The sequence below is a fragment of the Lithobates pipiens genome, unplaced genomic scaffold, assembly GCF_037356315.1.
Source record: "Lithobates pipiens isolate NorthernLeopardFrog02 unplaced genomic scaffold, aLitPip1_a1.2 Scaffold_3, whole genome shotgun sequence".
Classification (NCBI taxonomy): domain Eukaryota; kingdom Metazoa; phylum Chordata; class Amphibia; order Anura; family Ranidae; genus Lithobates; species Lithobates pipiens.
The window spans coordinates 284,721,871-284,747,395 of NW_027507790.1; the positions used below are offsets into that span (position 1 = coordinate 284,721,871).

Consider the following 25,525-nt stretch of genomic DNA (forward strand, 5'->3'; position numbering starts at 1 on the left):
CACTTGCCACCTGTAGCCTGCCACCAGATACGTGTCACTTGCCACCTGTAGCCTGCCACCAGATGCAGCGTGTCACTTGCCACTTGTAGCCTGCCACCAGATGCAACTTACCACTTGTAGCCTGCCACCAGATGCAACTTGCCACCCGTAGCCTGCGACCAGATGCAACTTGCCACCCGTAGCCTGCGACCAGATGCAACTTGCCACCCGTAGCCTGCCACCAGATGCAACTTGCCACCCGTAGCCTGCCACCAGATGCAACTTTCCACCCGTAGCCTGCCACCAGATGCAACTTTCCACCCGTAGCCTGCCACCAGATGCAACTTTCCACCCGTAGCCTGCCACCAGATGCAACTTTCCACCCGTAGCCTGCCACCAGATGCAACTTTCCACCCGTAGCCTGCCACCAGATGCAACTTTCCACCCGTAGCCTGCCACCAGATGCAACTTGCCACCCGTAGCCTGCCACCAGATACATGTTACTTGCCACCTGTACCCGGGCCATTAGATGCAACGTGCCATTTGCCACCCATAGCCTGCCACCAGATGCAACGTGCCATTTGCCACCCATAGCCTGCCACCAGATGCAGTGTGTCACTTGCCACCTGTAGCCTGCCACCAGATGCAACTTGCCACCCGTAGCCTGCCACCAGATGCAACTTGCCACCCGTAGCCTGCCACCAGATGCTCACATAGAGGCCTGGCTGTGTGCGTGTGGCCAGGTGCCTGTGCCTCCTTCCAGCTCCATCTGTAATCCCCGCTCAAGGGGACTTCTATCGTGCCTTTGTTTGCAGCAGTGCCGGAGTAGGCCGTCCTCATGCTGCCTTTCCTCAATACAGTCGACACACCGGACCCCTGGGAAGGTGGACACCCCTCCCGCCGCTGGCTGCTGTTGTGGCTCTTCCCAGTGGTAGTGCGACCTGGGGGTTGGGGACCCCTTCATTAAGGGACACATCTCACCCCTCTGTTTATGCTCCTAGTACTGCTTTGATACAAAACTGAGGGATGCTGGTAGTAGGAGGGATTATCCCGGACTTTGCCACTATCCAATCCTCCTATAGGAAGTATAACATGACCCCTGTGTCCCTCCAGTATCAATAAAATTAGTAGACAAATCCTGTTTCAGTGTCCTGTTCCCTGAACCTGACATTCTGCTAGAGTTGTGAGTGATTGGAACTGCTATTTGTTGCACTGCATTCATTTTGAGGCTGAACATGAGATGTACAGTTTAGTGGTGTTCACGTGACACCGTGTCACCTTGGAATCCTGTCTGCCCAGAGTAAGAAGTAAACTTTGTTAAATAGACTTTTTATGCCGTTACATCCAGTACAGATTTCTGTGATTTGTAGAGCTGTAAATAAAAGTGCCTCTTACTTTTATCGATCATTTGGGATGTGCGGAGGTGAGAAGCTCTAATTCTGCCCGGAAGTTGTGCCCATTCAGAACAGTCCAGTATGTAGCCGTGGGAAATGAGAGCTGCTGCAGATATGTGCTCCCGTCTTTACTATAAATCAGAGCAAACTGCAGCTTTCTGCTACCCTTACTGCTGCCATTCTTGGCTCAGCTGGTGCTAGTGAAGAGTGGTGACTGTAGAACTGGCACTGCTTCTTTAAGAAAGTACCAAATAAACTCCCAGAATTCATACTGGATAGGCACACACTGTAGTAATGTCATGTGCCACCCTTACGAGGTGACCAACTTAGCATTTGAGTCCCAAAAAAAACAAAGTGGTTGTCCACCGCCGACTTGAGTAATTCTATATCTCTGTGCCAATGAACTGTATCTTGATACAATTCAGCAGCTTTTGCTGTTGACTTGGCTAGTGCCAGGCATCGTGGGTGTCTGAGCGGATGTCGGTGCAATGCCAGCGCTTGCTGTTCCTTATGCCACCTGTTTGCCGGCCCGCCTTGGCATCATCATCCTCCTCCACCCCTCCCAGCTCATGTTGGCTCTCCTTTCACTATCCGTCCTTGGGTTGTCACGGGATCCTCTTACATCTTCTCCCCACTGCTGTATCCTCATCTCCTCTACAACTTGACTTAAAAACTTATCAAAGTCACTCAGCCTGCCGTCTCTCTGTGTGCGCCGGAGAGGTTTATGTAGGAAAGGGCATATAACCGTGTCATTTATGGGTTCAGCAAACAGCTTCACTTTTTTGGTAAATAATATTTTCCTGTTATTTCCCTTTTAATCATTTTGTCTCTCTTGATGAGCAGTGGTAGAAAAACGATCAATTATGAATTTACTAAACATGCATCTGGTATCTAGTGACTGGATAAGGTGCCTTCGCAGTGATGTCATCATCCTCTAATAAATGGACAGGGGGCATTCCCAGTGATGTCATCATCCTCTAATAAATGGACAGGGGGCATTCCCAGTGATGTCATCATCCTCTAATAAATGGACAGGGTGCCTTCGCAGTGATGTCATCATCCTCTAATAAATAGACAGGGTGCATTCCCAGTGATGTCATCATCCTCTAATAAATGGACAGGGTGCATTCGCGGTGATGTCACCATCCTCTAATAAATAGACAGGGTGCCTTCGCAGTGATGTCGTCATCCTCTATTAAATGGACAGGGTGCCTTCGCAGTGATGTCGTCATCCTCTATTAAATGGACAGGGTGCATTCGCTGTGATGTCATCATCCTCTAATAAATGGACAGGGTGCATTCGCAGTGATTTCAATATTTATTGGTTTTAGAAGCTTACGATGAAATAATTGAAGACAGAACAGTAACCATCTTCCGTACAACCATTTTATTCATAACTGACTAAGACGAAGTTCACAATGTTGTGTGGTTGTGGTTTCGGGACAGCGTGTAAATCTCACCGATTCCGGCACCTGCTACCGACGCTCTACTCTTTAATGGCGCCGCTACACATCAGACAGCACAAAGCCTTTCCAGGCAAACTATTTCCCTGCGGCTGCATTATTAAAAAGCTGCAGTGCCTTTCTTTTTCCTGCAGGTACCGCAGTCCATTCAAATGAATAGGCTGCTGTGCCCACGGATCGCAAGCCACAGAAAACGCATAGATGTGAACCTAGAGTTAAAATGGATTGTTCTTCATGATGTCACTATTCTCTAGAGCAGGGGTCTCCAACTTTCTAAACAAAGGGCCAGTTTGCTGTCCTTCAAACTTTAGGGGGGCCGGGAGTAAAACATGTCCTGGTGTCAGTGGGAGTCAACAGCATCCCTTCTTTGGTATTAGGGGGAGGAATAGTGTTCCATCATTGGAATGGGGGGGAGGGGGATAGTGCCCCTATCATTGGTGTCAGTGTGAGAAATAACTTCCCATTATTGGTGTCAGTGGGAGAAATAGTATCCCTATCATTGGTATTGGTGGGAGGAATAGTGCCCCATCATTGGTGTCAGTGGCAGGAATAGTGCCCCATCATTGGTGTCAGTGGCAGGAATAGTGCCCCATCATTGGTGTCAGTGGGAGGAATAGTGCCCCATCATTGTTATCGGTGAGATGAATAGTTCCCTATCATTGGTGTCAGTGGGAGGAATAGTGCCCCATCATTTGTATCAGTGGGAGGTATAGTGCCCCATCTTTGGTGTCAGTGGGAGGAATAGTGCCCCATCGTTAGTTGGAGGAATAGTACCCCATCGTTGGTGTCTGTGGGAGGAATAGTGCCCCATCGTTAGTTGGAGGAATAGTACCCCATCGTTGGTGTCTGTGGAAGGAATAGTGCCCCATCGTTGGTGTCTGTGGGAGGAATAGTGCCCCATCGTTAGTTGGAGGAATAGTACCCCATCGTTGGTGTCTGTGGAAGGAATAGTGCCCCATTGTTGGTGTCAGTGGGAGGAATAGTGCCCCATTGTTGGTGTCAGTGGGAGGAATAGTGCCCCATCATTGGTGTCAGTGGGAGGAATAGTGCCCCATCATTGGTGTCAGTGGAAGGAATAGTGCCCCATCTTTGGTGTCAGTGGGAGGAATAGTGCCCCATCTTTGGTGTCAGTGGGAGGAATAGTGCCCCATCTTTGGTGTCAGTGGGAGGAATAGTGCCCCATCTTTGGTGTCAGTGGGAGGAATAGTGCCCCATCTTTGGTGTCAGTGGGAGGAATAGTGCCCCATCTTTGGTGTCAGTGGGAGGAATAGTGCCCCATCTTTGGTGTCAGTGGGAGGAATAGTGCCCCATCTTTGGTGTCAGTGGGAGGAATAGTGCCCCATCTTTGGTGTCAGTGGGAGGAATAGTGCCCCATCTTTGGTGTCAGTGGGAGGAATAGTGCCCCATCTTTGGTGTCAGTGGGAGGAATAGTGCCCCATCTTTGGTGTCAGTGGGAGGAATAGTGCCCCATCTTTGGTGTCAGTGGGAGGATTAGTGCCCCATCTTTCGTGTCAGTGGGAGGAATAGTGCCCCATCTTTGGTGTCGGTGGGAGGAATAGTGCCCCATTATTGGTGTCAGTGGGAGGAATAGTGCCCCATCTTTCGTGTCAGTGGGAGGAATAGTGCCCCATCTTTGGTGTCAGTGGGAGGAATAGTGCCCCATCTTTGGTGTCGGTGGGAGGAATAGTGCCCTATTATTGGTGTCCGTGGGAGGAGGGTCACATCTGGCCCCCATGCAGCACTTTGGAGACCACTGCTCTAGAGAATAGATAGGCTGCATTGTTAGTCCATTCTTCCATGAATGGACTGGTTGTGTTGTCGGAGATGTCATTGGGCCTCCTCCAGGTTATTCCTACAATAGCAGCCAAGTGAAGGACGCCTTCGCCTCATGCAGCCGGGTTGCGATGGAGATGTGGTGTTAGTGAGGTGTATATTAGTTATTCGGAGCACAGCACTAAACCTTTAAAGCAGGACAGACTTGGCCAATCAAATTTCTTCATCGATTTACATCAATATGTATTCTGCTACATGTTTTTGGTTAAAAAAAAAATCCCGATAAGCGTGTATTGATTGGTTTGCACAAAAGTTATATTGTCTACAAACTATAGGATATTTTTATGGAATTTAAAATTTTTTTTTTTACCTGTAATGGTGGCAATCAGCGTCTTATAGCGGGACTGCGACATTCCGACGGACAAATTGGAGACCAGTGACACCAATACAGTGATCAGTGATAAAAAAAAATGCATTCTCACTGTACTAATGTCACTGGCAGGAAAGGGGTTGACATTAGGGGTGATCAAAGGGTTAAATGTGTCCCTAGCGAGTGCTTGCTAACTGTGGGAAGAAAGAGATCGGCTTAGCAGAAACACAGGAGCTCTATCTTCCCTACTAACAGAATGGCGATCTGCTTTGTTTACATAGGCAGACCGCCATTCTGCTTCTCTCAGGACCCGCTGATTGGCTCCGTTGTGTCCAGTCACACACGCGTGCGCACCAGACCCGAAGTGCAAAATTGCGTCCCTATACATGATTCTGTGCAAAGCAGCCGGCGCCCCGCTGTAAATGTACATGGGTCAGTCAGCAAGGGGTTAATGATGCTGTGCTAGGCTATCATAGGAGGAAGTACGGGGGTCTCAGGCTGTGGGAGGAACGAGGTAAATGGCGCTCTATTGCGCTGCGGTAGGAGAAAGGGAAATGAGGCTGTGCTGGGCTCTGGCAAGAGAAGGGTTAAGCTCTGCTATGCTGACTGCTAGCCAGAGGGGAATTATGGGATGGTGGCCTTAGTTCTGGCAGGAGGGGAGTTAAGTGATGATATATTGAACGCCTATTGGAGACGAGTGATCTTTTCTGGGGCTCTGGCAGGATTTCCAATTAAAGTGTCACTAAACCCACATCAAACAAACATCAATAAACGCTGCATGGCGTGCTGATCGCACTCCGCGAGGGGGGCCATTTACTAAAACTGGAGCACTGTGCATGGTAGCCAATCGGCTTCTAACTTCAGCTTCTTCAATTGAAAGGTAACTCCACTTTCTTGGGAAAAAAAATAAAATAATATAGCGTGTGCAATTGCAACACAAGTCGTATTATAATTGAATTGTATTAAAAATGACCTTTCCTTCAATCTGCAACACTGTAGTTTTCATTAATAGGACATTCAATATGGCTGCCTGGAGGTGTTCCAATGAATACAACGAATGGATATAGAATAGACTTGTGCACAACAGAAAATTTGTTTCGGTTGGTTGTCATTCGTAAAATACATCATTTCGTTCTGTTATATTCGTTATGTTACATTAATACGTTTTCAGATAATTTGTTATTATTTGTAGAGTGTCGATATTCGTTATACTGAATCTCGAATCCTGTCTAATTCATTCGTTATATGTGTTATAATTTCGTTCGTATTCGTTGAAATTCGCTATTTATGTATAGACATTCCTGATAATGATTTGTAGTTTGGAAAGTCGTTTGTTTATTGAATCTTTTACCACACACAATGACAACGTCTCTTCTCCTCGCCTCAAATACAACACATCACCCTTCTCACTCACTTCTCAGGAATGCGCTTTACCAGTAATCCAACCTCCGGCACAAACTCAATCAGCTGATTGGACTATAAGATTTACTAAGATTAAGATTTCAGCTTTTGTTTCATTAGACCTTTAAAGAATTACAGAATCATGTCAAATTAATTTGTTATATCCGCTATAATTTCTTTCGTATTCGTTGTAATTCGTTATTTTTTTATTCGGATGCATCCGAATGTCCGAAAGATGTAAAATTAGGCCGAATTTTGATTCATTACGAAACGAATTGCACAAGCCTAATATAGAATGAATATGACAGAATGTGTACAGAACGCCCCCCAGATATGTCATTTCCTGCTTGTGTGATTGGCTCACTGATTTTCCCAGAAGTCTGCACTAAGATACAAGTCAGATTTCAGGCATCCCCTGCAACAAAAATGTCATTTTTGGTGAGATACTCCCAATAGGAAATTCCGTCTAAAGGGATACAGGCCCAGCAGTATTCCTCAGGTGCAGCAGCTTATGAAACCATTACACACCTTTCACAATGGGGCCGCGTTAGCGCTAAAGCGCCGCTTGTTTTAGCAATTCTTTGCTGCAGTTTAATCTGTGCTTTTCGGCCATAGCGGGGTGCTCTTAACCCCAAAGAAGGGATTAAAAACTCCTGTGTTGCTGCGCTTCAGAAGCGCTGCCTATTCATTCCAATTTCCTATTTTGTAGACGCTGTAACTTTTGCGCAAACCGCTGTATATACGCTTTTTGTGTTTTTTTTTTTATTTATAGCGCAAAAAATGAAACCCGTAGAGGTGATCAAATACCACCAAAAGAAAGCTCTATTTTTGGGGATAAAAAGACATCAGTTTTGCTTTGTGTACAACATCGCATGACCACGCAATTGTCAGTTAAAGCAACGCGGTGCCAATGCGCAAAAAATGGCCTGGTCATTAAGGGGCCTTCTGGTCCTTAAGTGGTTAAATATTTATTTTTACCCTGTATCCCAAAGGCTGTGTTTACTGTCACTTTAAGGCTACTTTCACACTAAAAGGGCTGGGCATTAGCGCTAAAGCGCCACTTGGCACTTGTGCACCGCTTCTTGGCCGATAGCGGGGCCCTTTTAACCTAAAATTTAAAAAAAAAAGGTGGGGTTAAAAACTCCTGTTTTGCTTCCCTGCTCATTCATTCCAATGGGCAGGGTGTTTTGGGAGCGCTAAATGCAACCCTCCCAACCCGCCCCAAAGATGCTGCTTGCGGGACTTTTTGGAAGGTCCCATAAGCGCACCGCCCCAGTGTGAAAAGACTGGAATGAATAGGTGGTGGCTTTCAGGTGCTTTGCAGAGGCTATTTCTAGCGCTAACGGGACTTAAAAGATCCCCAGTGTGAAAGGGGTCCAAGTGAGTTTGTTGCAGGACCCCAGCAGTGATTTATCAGCAGAAATGAACATGGCGATATGGGTGAATGTGGGAGTTTGCTTTGAATATTAAAAATGATTAAATAGCGTTTTTGGTTTGTGGTGTTCAGATGCAATGTAGTTCCACTGTAAGTGATCTTGTTTGGGACCCAGGCAGAAGTGGAGTTAAGTGATCTTGCTTTCTGATTGGTCCCGCTGTCTTCTGGGACATGTTTGTGTCTCCCAGAAGGCAGCGGAGGGAAGTAGGAGGGGCCACAAATGACGTAAGTTGCTGGGGCGCCCTTACGCTTAAGTGGGAGCGGGTATCTGGTTTTGACAAGTATCCGCTCCCCCGGAAAGGGGCAAAATGTGGCAGTGGAGGGTGGAGGAAGCAGATTAGCCGAGCTTCCACTTTTGGGTGGAACTCCGCTTTAAGTGATCGTGTTCACTGGCAGTAGTGGAGTTAAGAGATCTTGTGTGGGGCCCTGTCAGAAGTGCAAATAAGTGATCTTGTTTGGGGCCCCAGTAGAAGTGGATAGAAGTGAAGTTAAAGCGGAGTCCTGACTTGTATATATTGGGACACTTAACTGTCCTGGAATCTAGTGATGTTGGTACCCCAGCCGATATTTTCATTGGCTCTTGGGTGCTGCCACCGTCATTTGTAGTAAGGGAAACCAGCAATGAAGCCTTTTGGCTTCCCAGCCGGTTCTCTACTGCACGTGGGTGAAATGTGCCGCAGTTTCTGAATGGCCCAGTTACGAGGGGATAGAGGAGGGGTGCTGAACTTCTGATTGATCTTGCTGCGGCGAGATCTCTCAGAAGTGGTTAAGGGTACGTGTCAAACAGGTACCCACTGCCCCCAAAAGGTGGCAAATGTGGCACTTGGGGGGGTGCAGAAAAGCAGAGCCCACTAATATTGTAACTGAATGTTATTAAAAATTACCTTTCTTTTTAATCTGCACCCACTGTAATTTTCTGAGAATGCATTGCAATATGGCTACCTGGAGTGGTTCTGTACACAGTGTGTACCGACTACTCCCCAGAAACATCATTTCCTGCTTGTGTGATTGGCTCACCAATTTTCCCAGAAGTCTGCCTAAGATACAAATCAGATTTCAGGCATCCCTGCAACAAAAATGCAATTTTTGGAGAGATTCTTCAATAGGAACACATCCCAGCGGATGCAGGCCCAGCAGATTTCCTCATTAGTGCCCTGCAGCTGCAAACCTGACAGTTAATTATGCAACCCCTCCCATTAGACCCACTTGGTACAGAGGCACAGACAAACACACAGGGATTTCTTCAGATTAACAAAAGCTAGCAATCTGCAACAAAGATTGTTATAATCCTTGCAATGTACAGAGATCACCCCGAGGGGAATGTTTTTTTAAGTGATCTAATTCAGGGCCTTGGCAGAAACAATTAAGTGATTTTGTTTGGGGCCCCCGGCAGAAGTGGAGTTAAGCATCACTCTGCAGATCTCTGGCAATTCAGTTTATGGGAGGTGATTTTCTCCAGGGATTTAAGGCAGTCTAGTGCAGATTGGATAACATAGTGATTGTATAATGTGTTGCTTGCTGATTGTGCTGCCACCTTGGTTAGCATAAGGAAGTCATTCTCTGCCAGTCTGACTTGCGCTTGTTGCGGAGAGCAATATGGATCCCACACTTTGTGGTTATCTGTCTGTCCTGGATAGTCTTCAGATCCCAGAGACTTCGGCTCTTCCATCTTCACACTGCTATGGCTTGCCTTCTCTCTGCTCTCGGTCAGTGTGCACATTAGCAACCTGAGCCTGGCCAGTTGCCTTTCTTCACCATTTAACCCCTTCCTAGACAAATACAAGATTCACTGGTTTTTTTCCCCGTCTACAGCTTCCCCCCAGTCTGTGCGCAGGTTTTGGTCGGCTCTTATATTATTTCAGTGAAATGATCTTCTTTCTCTGATGCCCGTCCGTCCCGTTACCCAGACTTAGTGTAAAAGGACATGACGTGTTTGGTGAATTTTAAGGCTGTCAGCAAGTGGGGGGCTGCAAGGTGTGAATAATTTAGCTGCAGAAAGATTGGCTGATGTTTTATTTACTAAGGCATAAAGTGGAGAGAGGTGAGGGGGTGTGTCCTGAGGAGGATACAGCCGACGTAGAAATTGGGAGGTGGGGGGGAGGGGTTGGGTTGAGCTCCATGCTTAGTCTGCTGAGCGCTAAACACTCTAAGAAAATGGATCCACTTTATAAAAACCTGAATTATTTACATTTCAATCAAAACATCACTGCTGTATTCCTGTGCCTTTGCCAAGGAGTTGAATGAACTCTTTATGGGGTCTGGCACTGTGGGCCTGGGCTCATCACTGCATAAAGGACCTTCTTCACGAAGACGGATTTACTTTGTCCTATGGCACCCATATAGGAAATCTATACATGTTTGCATCTTTTTCATGTCGCCTGACCCATGCCATAGTACAATTCCTTAGTTCTACCTTCATGTAAATGCTTTTGGCCGGGCCTTGTATGTATTTTATTTTATAAGGGATCTTGTTAGGATAGAAGGGGGCTGACTTTTCCAACTTTATTTTTAAGATTTTGGCTCCAGGACTGTCCTCTTCATCCTGGGTTCACATCCTAGTAAATAATTTACCATGAACAACTATGCAGGTGTTATGATTGACTACATTGGCTGCATGATTGGCCAGTCACTCATTGACATTCTAAATGCAGGAAAATGGATGGCAAGCTTGGTGTTTGTGCCCTGAGTGGCAGCTTTCATATTTCTGTGTTTTATACATCATAATCTCAATGTACTTTCTCATACTGGTTGATCGAGATTTCTTTTTGGATGTGGCAGGTGCCAGGTCTTTGCCTTCCTGGCTGGGCAGTTTCTTTCACTCTGGCATGTTCTGAGTCTGCCCTGGCCTGGCATGTTCTGGGTCTACCCTGGCCTGGCATGTTCTGGGTCTACCCTGGCCTGGCATGTTCTGGGTCTGCCCTGGCCTGGCATGTTCTGGGTCTGCCCTGGCCTGGCATGTTCTGGGTCTGCCCTGGGACATCCTCCCTGGTTACCATGCCTGAATCTTCTCTAGTGGGAGCCCCACTTGGTGTACATGTATAACTTGCCCAGTGGAGATCATCTGGTTGTATTTCAAGGGGCTCTTTTTTTTGGGGGGGGGGGGGGGATGCTCTGGGATGAAAATGCGATCACATTAGTATATGATTAACTGTTCTACCTGCTGAAAGTATTTATCATTCTGTTTAATCAACCTTGTGATGCAGACATGACAGTTTATCAAACACTATAGCCAATTCCTGCACTCAGAACTCCCTACAGACTACACTATATGAGCAGTGCAGCCTGCACTTGAATTCACCCCAACCTGTGATTGGACATTGGAGGAGCAGCAGCAGATTAATAAGATCATTGCTCTACCATTTCTTTTCCAATGGTTTTTATTGGTAATTTTTTCAACAATAACATAGAAGTGATATACACTATAACAATCCTACTTTGGTGCAGCTTGTTAAAGAACTGGGTACATACTAGAAGAAGGTGAAATTAAAAGCCCAAAAACTCTCGGGCCAATGGGTGGCTTCCAATTCTACTCTACCATTTCATCATCTCAGGAAGCTCTGTGTTTTACAATGAACATTATTTAATGTAGAAACCTGATTGGCTCAAAATTTTGACTCTTCCTGTCTCCATTGGCATTTAGCTTTAAGCAATTTGTACTTTAAATGGTGGCAACCCCCATACTCTTGTTGTCTAGTTTGTCTAATATTATTAATCTGATGTTTGTCATCTAATCTTTCACCCCCAGATGTGTCAACCACACATGGCCAAGTAGACCGGAGCAGTCTTGGAAGTGTCCTGAGAGATTTAGTTAAACCGGGAGATGAAAACCTGCGGGAAATGAACAAGAAGCTGCAGAATATGTTGGAAGAACAGTTAACTAAGAATATGCACCTCCAAAAGGTGGGTGACCTGAATTTGTCAGAAGTTGTCTTGTTTGGGTTGGGAAGGGTTTTGCTGTTATGTTTCTTGCTGCCTTTTCATATAAGTGGGAAAAATGCAGAGGCTAGTCGGAATGTTGGAATTTTGCAGGTATTGCAAAAATGTATGGTGTGCTAGTAAAGTTTTCCATCATGTTTGATGCCCACCAACTAGCTTGAGCATGTGCAAGACATGCTGGTAGGGTAAAGTGGCCCATTCAGCATCCTGAAAGAAGCTTCCTTATATAGAAGTAAGATAAAAAAAAAATCCTGGTTGGCACAAAGAGTATTACTAATATCATGGGCGTCCACAGAACTTTTTTTGGGGGGGGCATCATTTTAGGGTCACCCATGCACCGCCCTTTTTTCGACAATGTCATTATCACGTTATTATGGTCAGAGACTACAGACATAGTACAGTCCCTAGGATAAGTAATGGCCAATGGCCAACAGGCCCTCTTACCAGACCCAGCGAAACTACTGCAGTGATCCCTCCGGCTGGATGATCGCTCCCTCTGGGTTCCCCAGGGCCGACTCTGGTCAGTAGTGTAGCATGTCTGTACCCTGGTAGTGGCTCAGTGTTTCTCTCTCTGTTGGCACTGGGCAGCGTGGCTCTCTCTGGTGGTGCTGGGCAGCGTGGCTCTTTCTCTGGCTTCCACCCAGCACACCCCTTATTCTTTGTCCTGTAGCGCTCTCTCCCTCAGCTTTTTTCTAGGCTGCATTCTCTCAATCTCTCTTCTGATTGAGCTGTAGCCTCCTCCCTGTGGAAAATGGGGCCACGATCTTTGGGACTACATGTCCCATGATGCTCTCCTCTCCTAGTCCCCTTTGATTGGCCCTCAGTTATGGCAATAGGGAAGGAATGGAGTGGGCAGGAAGCTGGGTGGGGAACCTGATGAGAGCTGCCGTCTCTGCTCCCTGACAGGAGAAAGGGGGGGCAAGCAGGGGAAACCTCTGACAGCCCGCAGCTCGCCTTTCTCCTGTCACAGCGCTGCCGAGTTCTCTGCTGGAGGGTAGGGAGTAGGGAAAAGAAGTCACACTACACTGATGGGGGTCTTGGCAGCACTTGACCCCCCTTGCCCCTACCTGCAGACGCCCATGGCTAATATCCTGAGAACGGAAGAGGTTTTTTCAACATCCTGGGAGAAATTGGGAGCCTGCTAACATTAGGAGAGGCACAGGGAATCGATTAACATTTTAAGTCATTGGATTACTAACAAGCTGAGAAAGGTAGGGATTTACTAATATTCTTGGAGATGCAGGCAGATCATTCATCATCAAAGAGAGGCTTAGTGACTTCTCAAGCAGGGCTTTCAGAGTCCTTCAGAGGCATTCGTGTATTACAAACATCCTATGGAGTAGGGATGCCAACATATTGCAATAAACAAGGAGATCTGAGGAGTCATAGGCATATTCTCCAGATTATCAAAGTTTTCTAAAACGTTCTTACAAGTCAAGCAGCAACCTACAGCTCCACTTCAGTTAGGAGCAAATCTCCGATCCGTAGCACATCGTGCACTAAACATCTTAATATTCTAGTCCTGAAGAAGAGAAATCTGAAACATGTTGGCTGTACTTGTGTATATACTTTTACCAATAAATTCCAGATTATTAATGCCTAAAATACCCCTTTTTTTATGTTGCTGCTCATCCGCCCACAATATAGCCACACTTCTAAAGGGTTCACCTAACTAGGGAGCTGTAAACCTTTACCCACAAGGTCCAGCACTACTGCATACATTGACCCCAACACATTATGGGAAAGGTGGGGACACGGCCTCTACGCTGAAGTAATATAAAAAAAATGGAAATAACATTTTCTTACTGCTTGCAGCCACCAATGAAATACAGATGTATAAAGTAGATAATAAAAGTACCGTAATTGAATGCTTGCTATAAACAGCAAGAAAACATTTCCACAATTGGGGTCTATTTAGTGAGATTTGTCTCATTCTGTATTTCTATGGTAGCTGTAAAAAAAAACAGTTGCAGGCCGGTCCTTGGGAGGGCTCAGAGCTTTGTGGAAAATAAGCCACCAAGGCAATATTTGTCTTTTCATCTTGCAAGACTTGTAATCAATACACAGAAATGACCATTGCTGCAATGTGCTGATACACAATCACTCAGGCTCTCTCTCCACCACCGCTTTTGGTAAGACTGGCCATTCTGCACGCTGTGCTGCTCTAATTACTGTGTGCCGCTACCCTGCCCCGCTCGCTGTGCTGAGAATTGTGTTGCAAAGTATGCTGGGGAATTCAATTGCTCTGCACGGTAATGTGGGATATATAAGGGCATGGTTCTAACACCTGCTGCAGGGCAAGATTGGAGCTAAAGAACAACTCTAAGCAAATCTTTAAAAATAGCCTTTAGCTTGTATATTTGTTCAGAGGTTGCGAAAACGTTTTTCAATTTGGCAACAATAATTCTCTGAAAAGTGTATTATTCCTGAGTTTTATTTTTAGGGGGGCGCAAATCAAACCCCAATCCAACCCCCCCCCCCCCCAAGTCGCATGCCCGTGATGGGGCCTACAGACCCACAGACAGACTGATAGATTGGATAGGACAGATATAAATATAGACAGACAGACAGATAGATTTACAGATCTAGATAGATTTACAGATCTAGATAGATTTACAGATCTAGATAGATTTACAGATCTAGATAGATTTACAGATCTAGATAGATTTACAGATCTAGATAGATTTACAGATATATATACAGATTTGCAGATATATATATAGATATGCAGATAGATAGATATGCAGATAGATAGATATGCAGATAGATATAGAGAGACAGACAGAGCATGACTTTAGGACGCATTGCTGGGAACCCTGTTGGTATACACATACAGGAGATATGTATGAAGGCTCCAGCAGATTATCAGGTGAAGGGCTGGAGGAAAGGTTGATTCCAGGGCACCCTCAGTCTGATCACGAGACTGAGAAGAATACACACAGCGCAAGGTGCTGCTATATATGGGTGGAAAGACAATTACAGGGTGTTAGTAATAGTAATACATTACCTGGCTTCTCCATTCACACAGCAGAAACCGGAAGTGACACGCCACCCAGGGACAGCACCGCCCAGATATGAAGACATGAAGGAGCATGACCCAATGAGCGTGTAGAGGTGCAATCCACAGGGTATCAAAAAAACCTGCAAATGAAGTGTCTTGCCTGCAATCACAGGATTGCATTAGCGTGATGCTTCCATAGTGCACTGTGTCCGGCGCCCACCCAGAACACAGTGCACTTAAAGGAACTTTATTTATTTTTTCTTAAACGGCCATTTTTTAAAAAAAAAATGCGCTCCCTATGGATGGGCCACCACTGTAAGTGCATACTGAAGGCAATCTTGCATCTGGAGTGTGTGTAAGGGGAAATGATTAGAAGGAAGGAAAGGATGGCTGCTACCAATGACCGCCTGAAGTCTTTTGTGGTATTTGTGGATGAGGCTCTTTATCTTCTCAGATGGTAAAGCTGCCCATTCCTCTTGGTAAAAAGCCTCCAGTTTCTGTAAATTCTTGGGCTGTCTTGCATTAACGGCACATTTGAGATCTTCCCGGAGGGGCTCAATGATATCGAGGTCAGGAGACTGAGATGGCCACTCCAGAACCTTCACTTTATTCTGCTGTAGCCAATGACAAGTTGACTTGGCCTTGTGTTTTGGATCATTGTCATGTTGGAATGTCCAAGTTTGTCCCATGCACAGCTTCTTGGCTGATGAATGCAAATGTTCCTCCAGTATTTTTTGATGCATTCATCTTACCATCAATTTTGACCAAATGCCTGTGCCTTTTGAAGATCACACATCCCCAAACATCAGCGACCCACCTCCGTGCTTCACAGTAGGGATGGTGGAACTTTCATCATAGGCCTTCTTGACTTCTCTCCAAATGTAGTGTTTATGGTTGTGGGCAGAAAGCTACATTTTGATCTCTTCACTCCAAATGACTTTGTGGCAGAAGGTTTGAGTCTTGTCTCTGTGCTGTTTCGCGTATTGTAAGCGGGATACTTTGTGGCATTTGCGTAGTAATGGCTTCTTCTGGCGACTCGACCATGCAGCCCATCTTTCTTCAAGTGCCTCCTTATTTTGCATCTTGAAACAGCCACACCACATGTTTTCAGAGAGTCCTGTATTTCACCTGAAGTTATTTGTTGGTTTTTCTTTGCATCCCCAACTGTTTTCCTGGCAGTTGTGGCTGAAATTTTAGTTGGTCTACCTGACCGTGGTTTGGTTTCAACAGAACCCCTCATTTTCCACTTCTTGATTCAAGTTTGAACACTGCTGATTGGAATTATCAATTCCTTGTATATCTTTTTATATCCCTTTCCTGTTTTATACAGTTCAACTACCTTTTTCTACAGATCCTTTGAAAAATTATTTTCCATTCCCCATGACTCATAATCCAGAAACATCAGTGCAGCACTGGATGAAAGATGCAAGGGTCTGTCAGGAGTCCAGAAACTCATTAAACTTTATATATATATTCTCTCTCTCTCTCTCTCTCTCTCTCTCTCTCTCTCTCTCTCTCTCTCTCTCTCTCTCTCTCTCTCTCTCTCTCTCTCCTCTCTCTCTCTCTCTCTCTCTCTCTCTCTCTCTCTCTCTCTCTCTCTCTCTCTCTCTCTCTCTCCTCCCTCTCCCTCTCCTCTCCCTCTCCCTCTCCCTCTCCCTCTCCCTCTCCCTCTCCCTCTCCCTCTCCCTCTCCCTCTCCCTCTCCCTCTCCCTCTCCCTCTCTCTCCCTCTCTCTCCCTCTCTCTCCCTCTCCCTCTCCCTCTCCCTCTCCCTCTCCCTCTCCACAGTTGTTTGATAATAAATGGCTTCAGCCAAACACTAACCATGAATGAAAAATGTTTTTGTGTTATTGTTCATATTCTCTGAAAAATGGCCATGAAATCATAAATTCTGCCAGGGTATGTAAACTTATGAGCACAACTGTATTTATAAAGTATCTCACAAAAGTGAGTACACCCCTCACATTTTTGTAAATATTTTATTATATCTTTTTATGTGACAACACTGAAGAAAATTAGTGAGTGTACAGCTTGTATAACAGTGTACATTTCCTGTCCCCTCAAAATAACTCAACACACAGCCATTAATATCTGAACCTCTGGCAACAAAAGTGAGTACACCCCTAAGGGGAAATGTCTAAATTGGGCCCAATTAGCCATTTTCCTTCCCCGGTGTCATGTGACTTGTTAGTGTTACAAGGTCTCAGGTGTGAGTGGGGAGCAGGTGTGTTAAATTTGGTGTTCATCGCTCTCACTCTCTCATACTGGTCACTGGAAGTGGCGCCTCATGGCATGGCCACATGAAAAAATATGATAAAATATTTACAAAAATGTAAGGGGTGTACTCACTTTTGTGAGATACTGTACATGTATATCAAAACAACCACATATGTGTTTAGAAAGGTCAACAGCAGAGAAAACACATTTTAAAATGTTGGTCAGCACAATGCTTTTTGAGCAGAATATTGCTATTGATTAGCAAATGTGTGCAACTAACCGATTTGTTTTCTAGTTTGTCTAGCAAATACGTCATTTTCCGCATGGTGAATTTATCATGCAGGCAACTTTTACTAATCTCTTGCTTTTTTTTTACCTTGATCGTTATTGGATTCTGCATGGAAGAGAGCATTTTAAAATATAATTCTCTATAAATACTTGTCTGTAAATCTATTTTGGAGAGGTTGGATGAGTATTTTTTTTTTTTTTTTAAGATGAATTCCAGTTATGGATATTTTTACATAGTTACAATGGTCCAGCTTGGACCAATGTAATGTGAGGGAAAAAGTATTTGATCCCCTACAGATTTTTTTACATTTGCCCACTGACAAAGAAATGATCCGTCTATAATTTTAATGGTAGGTTTATTTTAACAGTAAGAGACAGAATAACGACAAAAATATCCAGAAAAACGCATTTCAAAAAAGTTATAAATTGATTGCTAAACAGTGGAGCCTTGAGTGGAGTGTGAACAAGTATTGCTTTAACTGCTGGTGACTGCTGGTGACGGCTGGTGACTGCTGGTGACGGCTGGTGACGGCTGGTGACGGCTGGTGGCGGCTGGTGACGGCTGGTGACGGCTGGTGACGGCTGGTGACGGCTGGTGGCGGCTGGTGACGGCTGGTGACTGCTGGGTTGCATTTTTAGGTTCTTTTGGGGCTTTTCCTTTTAGCTTTTTAATACCCTTTTCTGACACTTTTTAAATAGTTGTTTTTTCTTTTACTTCCTTCAGCCTACTAATTAAGGGGAGTGGTTAATTGGGCACAGGTGCTTGAGGTCTATATAACTTTGTGTAGAACTCATTATGAGCTGCTTATCTTGAGTCTGTGGGAACTCTGTCTAAGTGGAACTGGTCAAAGTGGTGAGTTAAAAACCAGAGTTTAAAACAGGAGGTTATAAGAGGGGTCATAATACCTGTGTAGTGTGAGTACCTGAGTGTTGTCTGAGTAGTGTGTGGATCGTTAGTACTTGTGTATTGTGGGTGCACGCTGGTCTGTGAGTACCTGTGTACTGTCTTGTTGAGTATTAGTGTCAGAAAGCGAGTTGTTAGGTAATTTGGACTGGGTATAATCTCTAATCCTCATTAAATTAATAGGTACGATGACTGGCGGGTGTGGAGAGGCGACTCTGTGTACATCTTGCGGCATGTATGCGTTCCTTGATCATCTGATCGAGGGTGAATACTGCTGTGCAAAATGTAAGCACATTGTTTCCCTAAAAGCCCAGGTTCTGAATCTGGGGAAGCAACTGTCAGCACTGAGAGGACCCTCCACCCTAAATGAGAGCCAGGAACGTACACTGCAGGTGCCGGCACAGAGGTGGGTGGAGACAAAGAGGTGCAGGCACTAGCAAAGAGTAGATGGGTGACAGGAAGGGTAGAGGGGCAAGTGCCAGGGAGGCCGATTCAGGGCTGGAGCATCCCAATGAGTACGCTCCATTGAGTGATATTGGTGATCCCAGTCAGGGACCAGCACTGCTGGAGCTGAGCGACTCTCCTAGCTGCCAGGGGAAGAACTCCTACAGTGAGAGTAGGAGGGGAGCGAAGGGAAAGGAAAGACAGATTCTGGTGGTAGGGACTCAATTCTTAGGAGGACAAAGAGGGCAATCTGTAACAAAGACCTGAAGCGCCAAACTGTATGTTGTCTACCGGGTGCTCGGGTTCGGCACATCACGGATCTGGTGGACAGATTACTGGGAGGGGCTGGGGAAGACCCAGCTGTCATGGTGCACGTTGGCACCAATGATGAAGTCAGAGGTGGATGGAGTGTCCTAAAGAATGATTTTAGGAACTTGGGAGCTAAATTGAGGAAAAGGACCTCCAAGGTAGTATTCTGACCTCTGATTGCCAACAAGAGTTTTGCCACCAAGTACTTAGTCTTGTTTTGTGAAGGGCCAAATACTTATTTCACTCATTAAAATGCAAATCAATTTATAACTTTTTTGAAATGCGTTGTTCTGGATTTTTTGTTATTCTGTCTCTCACTATTAAAATAAGCCGACCATTAAAATTCTAGACTGATCGTTTGTTTGTCACTGGGCAAATGTACAAAATCAGCAGGGAATCAAATACTTTTTTCCCTTACTGTACTTGTGCTTATACCATACCTAGCCGATGCCCCTAAAAGCTGAAAAACACTGTAGTAGGCATTGCTACCACAGTGATCTCCATTAGCTTATGGGTATTGTGTCAAGCAGCCGTCCTGATTCATTGACAGCACAGGAGGTTGGCTACACGGTATGGGCTCCATTCAGAAAATGCCTTGCATTTCCACAATGAGCAGAATGCATTCTCTGATTGGATAAGATGGGGAGGTGGATTGCTGATCCCCCCTCTGGTCCAATCGGAGAATGCTTTGCATGCATTGAGAAAGGGCAAAGTGCTCTCTGAATAAAACTATGGTATATGAATAGTTCTATTTGACCAAGCTGGACCAATGTAACTATTTTTAAAAATATCCATACCTGGAACTTATCTTTATAGTAAACTCTCCTGTAGTGGGTTGTAAAAGGTTACACCTATCGCTCAAAGTGATAACATGTATAGGAAGTTCTCATCCATTCTTCCAATATCCAATAATAATACTGGCTATGGGGCAATCATATTTAAAATTTGACCTTTGAAAATGAGTGATAAAGTGGCCCTAGTCTATTTTGTCATTCAGAAAGTGTTATAAATGCAACTGCCTTTCCCAACCCTATCGCTGTCACTAATGAAAACAGAGGGAGCTCGGTAACCCAAATATCGGAATGGCTCCAGCAGAAGAGAAATTCTCCTTGAAAAGTATATCAATCATCACTGTGATGTCAGTAATGGTTCTCTGAAACCATAATGAAAAAGCTCCATACATGAAAGCTGCCTCTGATTGTCCTGCCTCAGCAGTGAGATCTGGTGTTCAGCGAAAGGGCTAATAATACATTTTATATATGCTAATCCTTACGGCTTGATGCTCGTCCCGGCATGATCTGGGCATCGCTGTAATGTATTCCAGATGGCATCTAAGGGATTAACAGCGATCGGCATCCAGTCTGTTTTATTAAAATAAATATTCTCCTTTTTCTAATCATTCTAATGGCTTAATGTGATTTTCTTTTTTTCAGCTTATTACTTTTCATTTTTTTCTTAGTTGTCTTTTGGTAAGAATAAAGCAATTAGGATTTTGTGAAAATACTTTCCCTAATGTATGCTGTTATGGTAGCGACATTGTGGAACTGAGTCATATTTCCACCTGTAACCCGTGCCGCGTGATGAGCGATTTTCTGAGTCTGGTGTCAATGTAAGGCTAAAATTATATTAGTTTTCAAAGCATGATCGCATTGGCCATATATACACATTGCATTTAAACTTTCTTGAAGGACGTGGGATACTTGCTTAGTGATGCTATTTGCTATTCTGCCACTGATTTTCTGCCCTGCCGACTAGATCGCCGTACCTAGTGACTGGCTGTAAGCCTGTAAAAAGGCAAACAAAGTGTGCTCTCTGGTTCTAGCAATATCCTCCATAGTTCTCATGATCAGAGGCTGCAGTGGATTGTATGAAATGTTTTAGATATGAGGAAAAATAGGTACAATATTCCCTTAACCACTTGCTTACTCGGCACTTAAACCCCCCCTCCTGCCGAGACCAGTTGCGGTCAAACAACGCTGGACCCAAATAAAATTGTTATAATTTTTTTCACACAAATAAAGCTTTCTTTTGGTGGTATTTAATCACAGCTGGGCTTTTTATTCTTTGCTAAATAAACAAAAAAAGATGGAAAACTTTGAGAAAAAAAAATCATGTTTCATAGTGTGTTATAAAATTTTGAAAATAGGTAATTTTTCTCCTTCATTGATATGCGCTGATGAGGTTGCGCTGGTGGGCACTGATAGGCTGCACTGATGGGGACACATAAGGTGGCACTGATGGGGACACATAAGGTGGCACTGATGGGGACACATAAGGTGGCACTGATGGGGACACATAAGGTGGCACTGATGGCCACTAATAAGGTGACACTGATGGGCAGCATTGTTGATGAGGCACTAATTGGTGAAACTGATGGGTAGCACTGTGGCCACTGGTGGTGGGCACTGGTGGTGTGCACTGGTAGGCGGCACTGTTGTGTATTGCGCTGATAGCGTGAGGAGAAAAAAGCTGATTACAGGTTCTGTTTACATCACATGATCAGCTGTCATTGCCTGACAGCTGATCACAAGGTAAGGGGTATCGGGATCGACCCCTTACTCCGATCTGTGATCAGCCTAGACTCGCTGATCACAGAGCACGCCGTGCATGCCCTGCAGGGGGCGTGCAAGCCGCTCGGTCACGGGAGGATGTCTATTGACGTACTCCTGGCAAATTAGGTCCGTGCTGTAGCCGTTGTTCAGCTATAGCGCAGATCTGAAGAAGTTAATAGCGTTACTTTACTTTTTGACTGCAGTTGGTCATCCATTCCAAAAAATCAGGAAGTGCTAAATCCTGTTACCTTAGACATAAAATCACCTTAAGACGTCACCATCCAACAGCTATTGGGGAATATATAGATCTTCATTTCTTTCTCTGATAAGTTGTGTTGAAAGATTTCTGCATGGACCTCCACTTTGCATAGACTAAGGCTCGGTTCACACAGGGGCGGCACGACTTGCAGCGCCGCGACCTGCACATGATCAGCGACGACTTGCAAAATGACTTCTGTATAGAAGTCAATGCAAGTCGCCTGAAGTTGCCCCAAAGTAGTACAGGAACCTTTTTTTCTAAGTCGGAGCAACTGGAGTCGCTCCTATTAGAACGGTTCCATAGTACAGAACGGAGCGCGACTTGTCAGGATTACACCTAGAAATCTGGCGGGGGGGGGGGGGGGGGGGGTTGATGGCTGTGTCCTTCATCTGGACAGATTTCAGGGGAAGAGGTAGGTGGGGAGGAAATATGAGCTTTAAGAAGCTTCCACTTGCACTATTGCTCCCTACTAATTATTATTTTTTCCTTAAAACGAGGCTCCCCAGAGCTGCTGATTGTTCTGTCTCCAGGGGAATCTGAAATCTGGACTCTCACCATTTAAATCAGATTTCACTTCATCATTCTAAATGGGACTTGTGTCTTACATAGACTTTGAAGCCCATGTATTCTTGTGTCATTTTCTCCAATGGCTGCCATGTGTGTATTGATTTTGCACCTACAACTGTATAGAAGTGTCCATGTTTATTTGAGCTCAGTCTTTGTGATCTCCTTGCAATAATAATAAAAAAAAATTGACAGGATGCAGGTAGTAATTATACAGTATAATTCAATTACAAGTGTTTTAAATGGTGTTTTTATATCGGTCTTGGGTTTAACCTTAAACAATTCTAAGAAAAACGTGGGGTTGCCATTTCTGATGACCTTATGATAATGATAAGTGCCTGGCTGTTAAACTGAGCCACTCTCAAAAGGTTTCTTTAAATGTTCAACCAAAACATGACATTGGAACACATTTGTAGGGGTATTAGGCCCACTTTTACACCAGCTGTTGTAAATCAACCCCTATGCGTTGGCTTTAGTTGATTAGATTTATACATATACATTGTCACCTCCCGTCTATGAGAATAATGCACAGACTGTCCCTGTAGTCCCTACACACATGGAGACTTGTAGCCTCTTGTTTGCGGTGAGATGTTACTTTCTTTTGTACACGGAGGACATGAGAAGGTCAAGCAGATCTCAGGCTGCCAGTGTGCAAGGAATCCGTTCCATTGATTTTCTGATCGCATAGAACCTGCATCCTGGGAATAGCAACATGAAAAGCCTTTTCCTAGTGCTGGGAGAAGCAGAATCTTTCAGTGTCGCCTTAACCTTCATGTAGAGAACGTGAGGCTCCACGTGATGGACATGTTCACATCCTTTGCAGGGAAGGTGTGGGGAGAAAAGCGGTCAGCGTAGGGCGAGTGATACATTACCATAGCAGGGCAGATAAAGGCTGGGTTCATCTTTTTGTAAAAATAAATAAATTCCCTTGATATTGCAGGTAAAAAAATGTGCATTCATTATTATTCTTATTTTTTTTTACAATAGAGCCTGCAAAGCATTGCACCGCTGATCAGTAGATTCACGGGCGCAGTGCCAGGCACCCGCAGATACTCAGTGCAGCTGTTTTGCCTGTACCTCTTTATGGGCAGACAGGTAGTGAAAAGTAGGAAGAATCAATGAATCACAAACTGGCTGCTGCAGTGGCAGTGGAGCTTGTAGTTTATTTGTTCATAGAACTCTGTTTTTAAATTGTGATAGCAGGTGCTGTGTGGGGGTCTACTGCTTTAGTTACATGTTACACCCTGTATGTCCAGGCATTACCCAAATTTACCCCCAAATTCTCTCCTCATCTAGAGCATGCATCTGTTTTCCTGGGAAGTTAATATATGCCTGTGAAGTGGGACAAAGAGGGGTGGGGGGGGGGGGGGGGGTTCAGGTGATTGGACATTGGCAGAAGTTTGGCTGGGTTCATCCCCTCATGTGTCCATATAACCTCGCTTTCCCCCCACCCCCTCTGCGATCCTCAGGTTTTTTTCTAGTGTCCCTAGGTGACAGAAGCTTTCTCCACTTTGAGAAGAATTTCCTATTTTTCATCTGATGTATTTTACCACCGTGACACTTCTATCATGATCTGAGCTTGCCTGTAATGTTTGCTTTGGGTACTGGATCCTGCGTTCAGAGCGCCCCTTGGCACGTGGTGCAATGAATGTAGTTGCCCACAGGCTGCTGTACAGGTCCAGGGCTGTGGCCCATCTCTGCAACTCCCAAACCCTAAAGACCCTTTGAGGGTTATGCCCCCCATGTCAGCTGAAGCTTGGATTCTAAATGGGACCAGCGGCATGGACAACTTGCTGTGTTTTTATAAAGTGATCAAACATTAGGAAAGCTGCATTTATAGCAAAATGTCTTTGCTTTGTTTAGTTTTTATTCCCAGATATATTCTATTGGTCCATCCAGATGAACCTTTTTTTCTGGTGCTGCACCAAATGCTCATTCACAGTTTTGCCATTTATTGTGCATTTAAAGTCAATCTTTAAAATGAAATCAGAAACAGGAATATCCTCCAATCAAAGGGGACTATTTTACTCACAGCAGACAATATGAATTCTCAAACACAAATTGTATAAAATGGTACTTTATTAAATATGAAAAAGATTTAAAAAAATATCATAAAATGATTAGTGGCTTGTAAATAAAGCAACATAATAATAGTTGTTGCCAAAACCTTGACCAGCTGTGGGAGTGCCATTATCCCAATCGAAGTAGAGGCAGGAGGACCCTCCAATAAAAAGGGGACTATTATAGGCACAGCAGACAATATGAACTCAACACAAATTGTATAAAATGGTGCTTTTTTACATATCAAAAAGACTAAAAATGGAATCATAAAAAAGTCAGTGGCTTGTAAGTAAAGCAACTCAATAGTAGTTGTTGTTATAACCTTGACCAGAGAGAACAAATTGAGACCACCGACGCATTTCAACAGTAGAGATTTGGATTCTTCTTCCGGGGTGCTCATATAACAGGTACAAGGATATTCAAACTGTATTCAGATGCTTCAGTGTACTCAGCCACAAGGGATAAAACCACGCACAAGTGGAAGTGTGCTGCCACCTCCCAAGGAGACTGAGATAGAGGACTGCCATACCCGGGCTAAACACTGGACTCACTAACAGGCTGGAAAAAACCTCAATTTCATGTCCAAGAAAAAAAAAATGGAAAGCTTGTCCAAAATAGGTGTTATGGGAGCAGGTATGTTTCATAGTAGAAAAAAATTGGGAAAAAGTGGGCTTGGACTTTTTAGGCACGACCAGACAAGATGTACAAATATATACCGTATATACTCGAGTATAGGCCGACCCGAATATAAGCCGAGGCCCCCAATTTACCCCCAAAAAAACTGGCAAACTTATTGACTCGTGTATAAGCCGAGGGTGAGACATGCCTGTCCATCCCTGTGTGTGTGTCCGTCCATCCCTGTGTGTCCGTCCATCCCTGTGTGTCCGTCCATCCCTGTGTGTCCGTCCATCCATCCCTGTGTGTGTGTGTGTCCATCCATCCATCCATCCCTGTGTGTGTGTGTCTCCATCCATCCATCCATCCATCCCTGTGTGTGTGTGTGTCTCCATCCATCCATCCCTGTGTGTGTGTGTCTCCATCCATCCATCCATCCCTGTGTGTGTGTGTATCCATCCATCCCTGTGTGTGTGTGTGTCTCCATCCGTGTGTGTGTGTGTGTGTGTGTGTGTGTGTCCAGCCTACCTGTGTCCCGAGCCTTTGTCCCGAGCCTCCGTCC

General features: G+C 44.8%; 1 protein-coding gene across 3 annotated transcripts in view; it reads left to right on the forward strand.

Moving 5' to 3' along the window:
- LOC143941212 (GRIP1-associated protein 1-like) overlaps positions 1–25,525 on the forward strand; it is a 146,188-nt gene that overhangs the window by 104,371 nt on the left and 16,292 nt on the right. For all 3 annotated transcript variants that reach the window (XM_077463255.1, XM_077463257.1, XM_077463256.1), the window contains one exon: positions 11,561–11,715. In XM_077463255.1, coding sequence (XP_077319381.1) covers positions 11,561–11,715 — 155 coding nt within the window. The remainder of the gene's footprint in view (positions 1–11,560; positions 11,716–25,525) is intronic.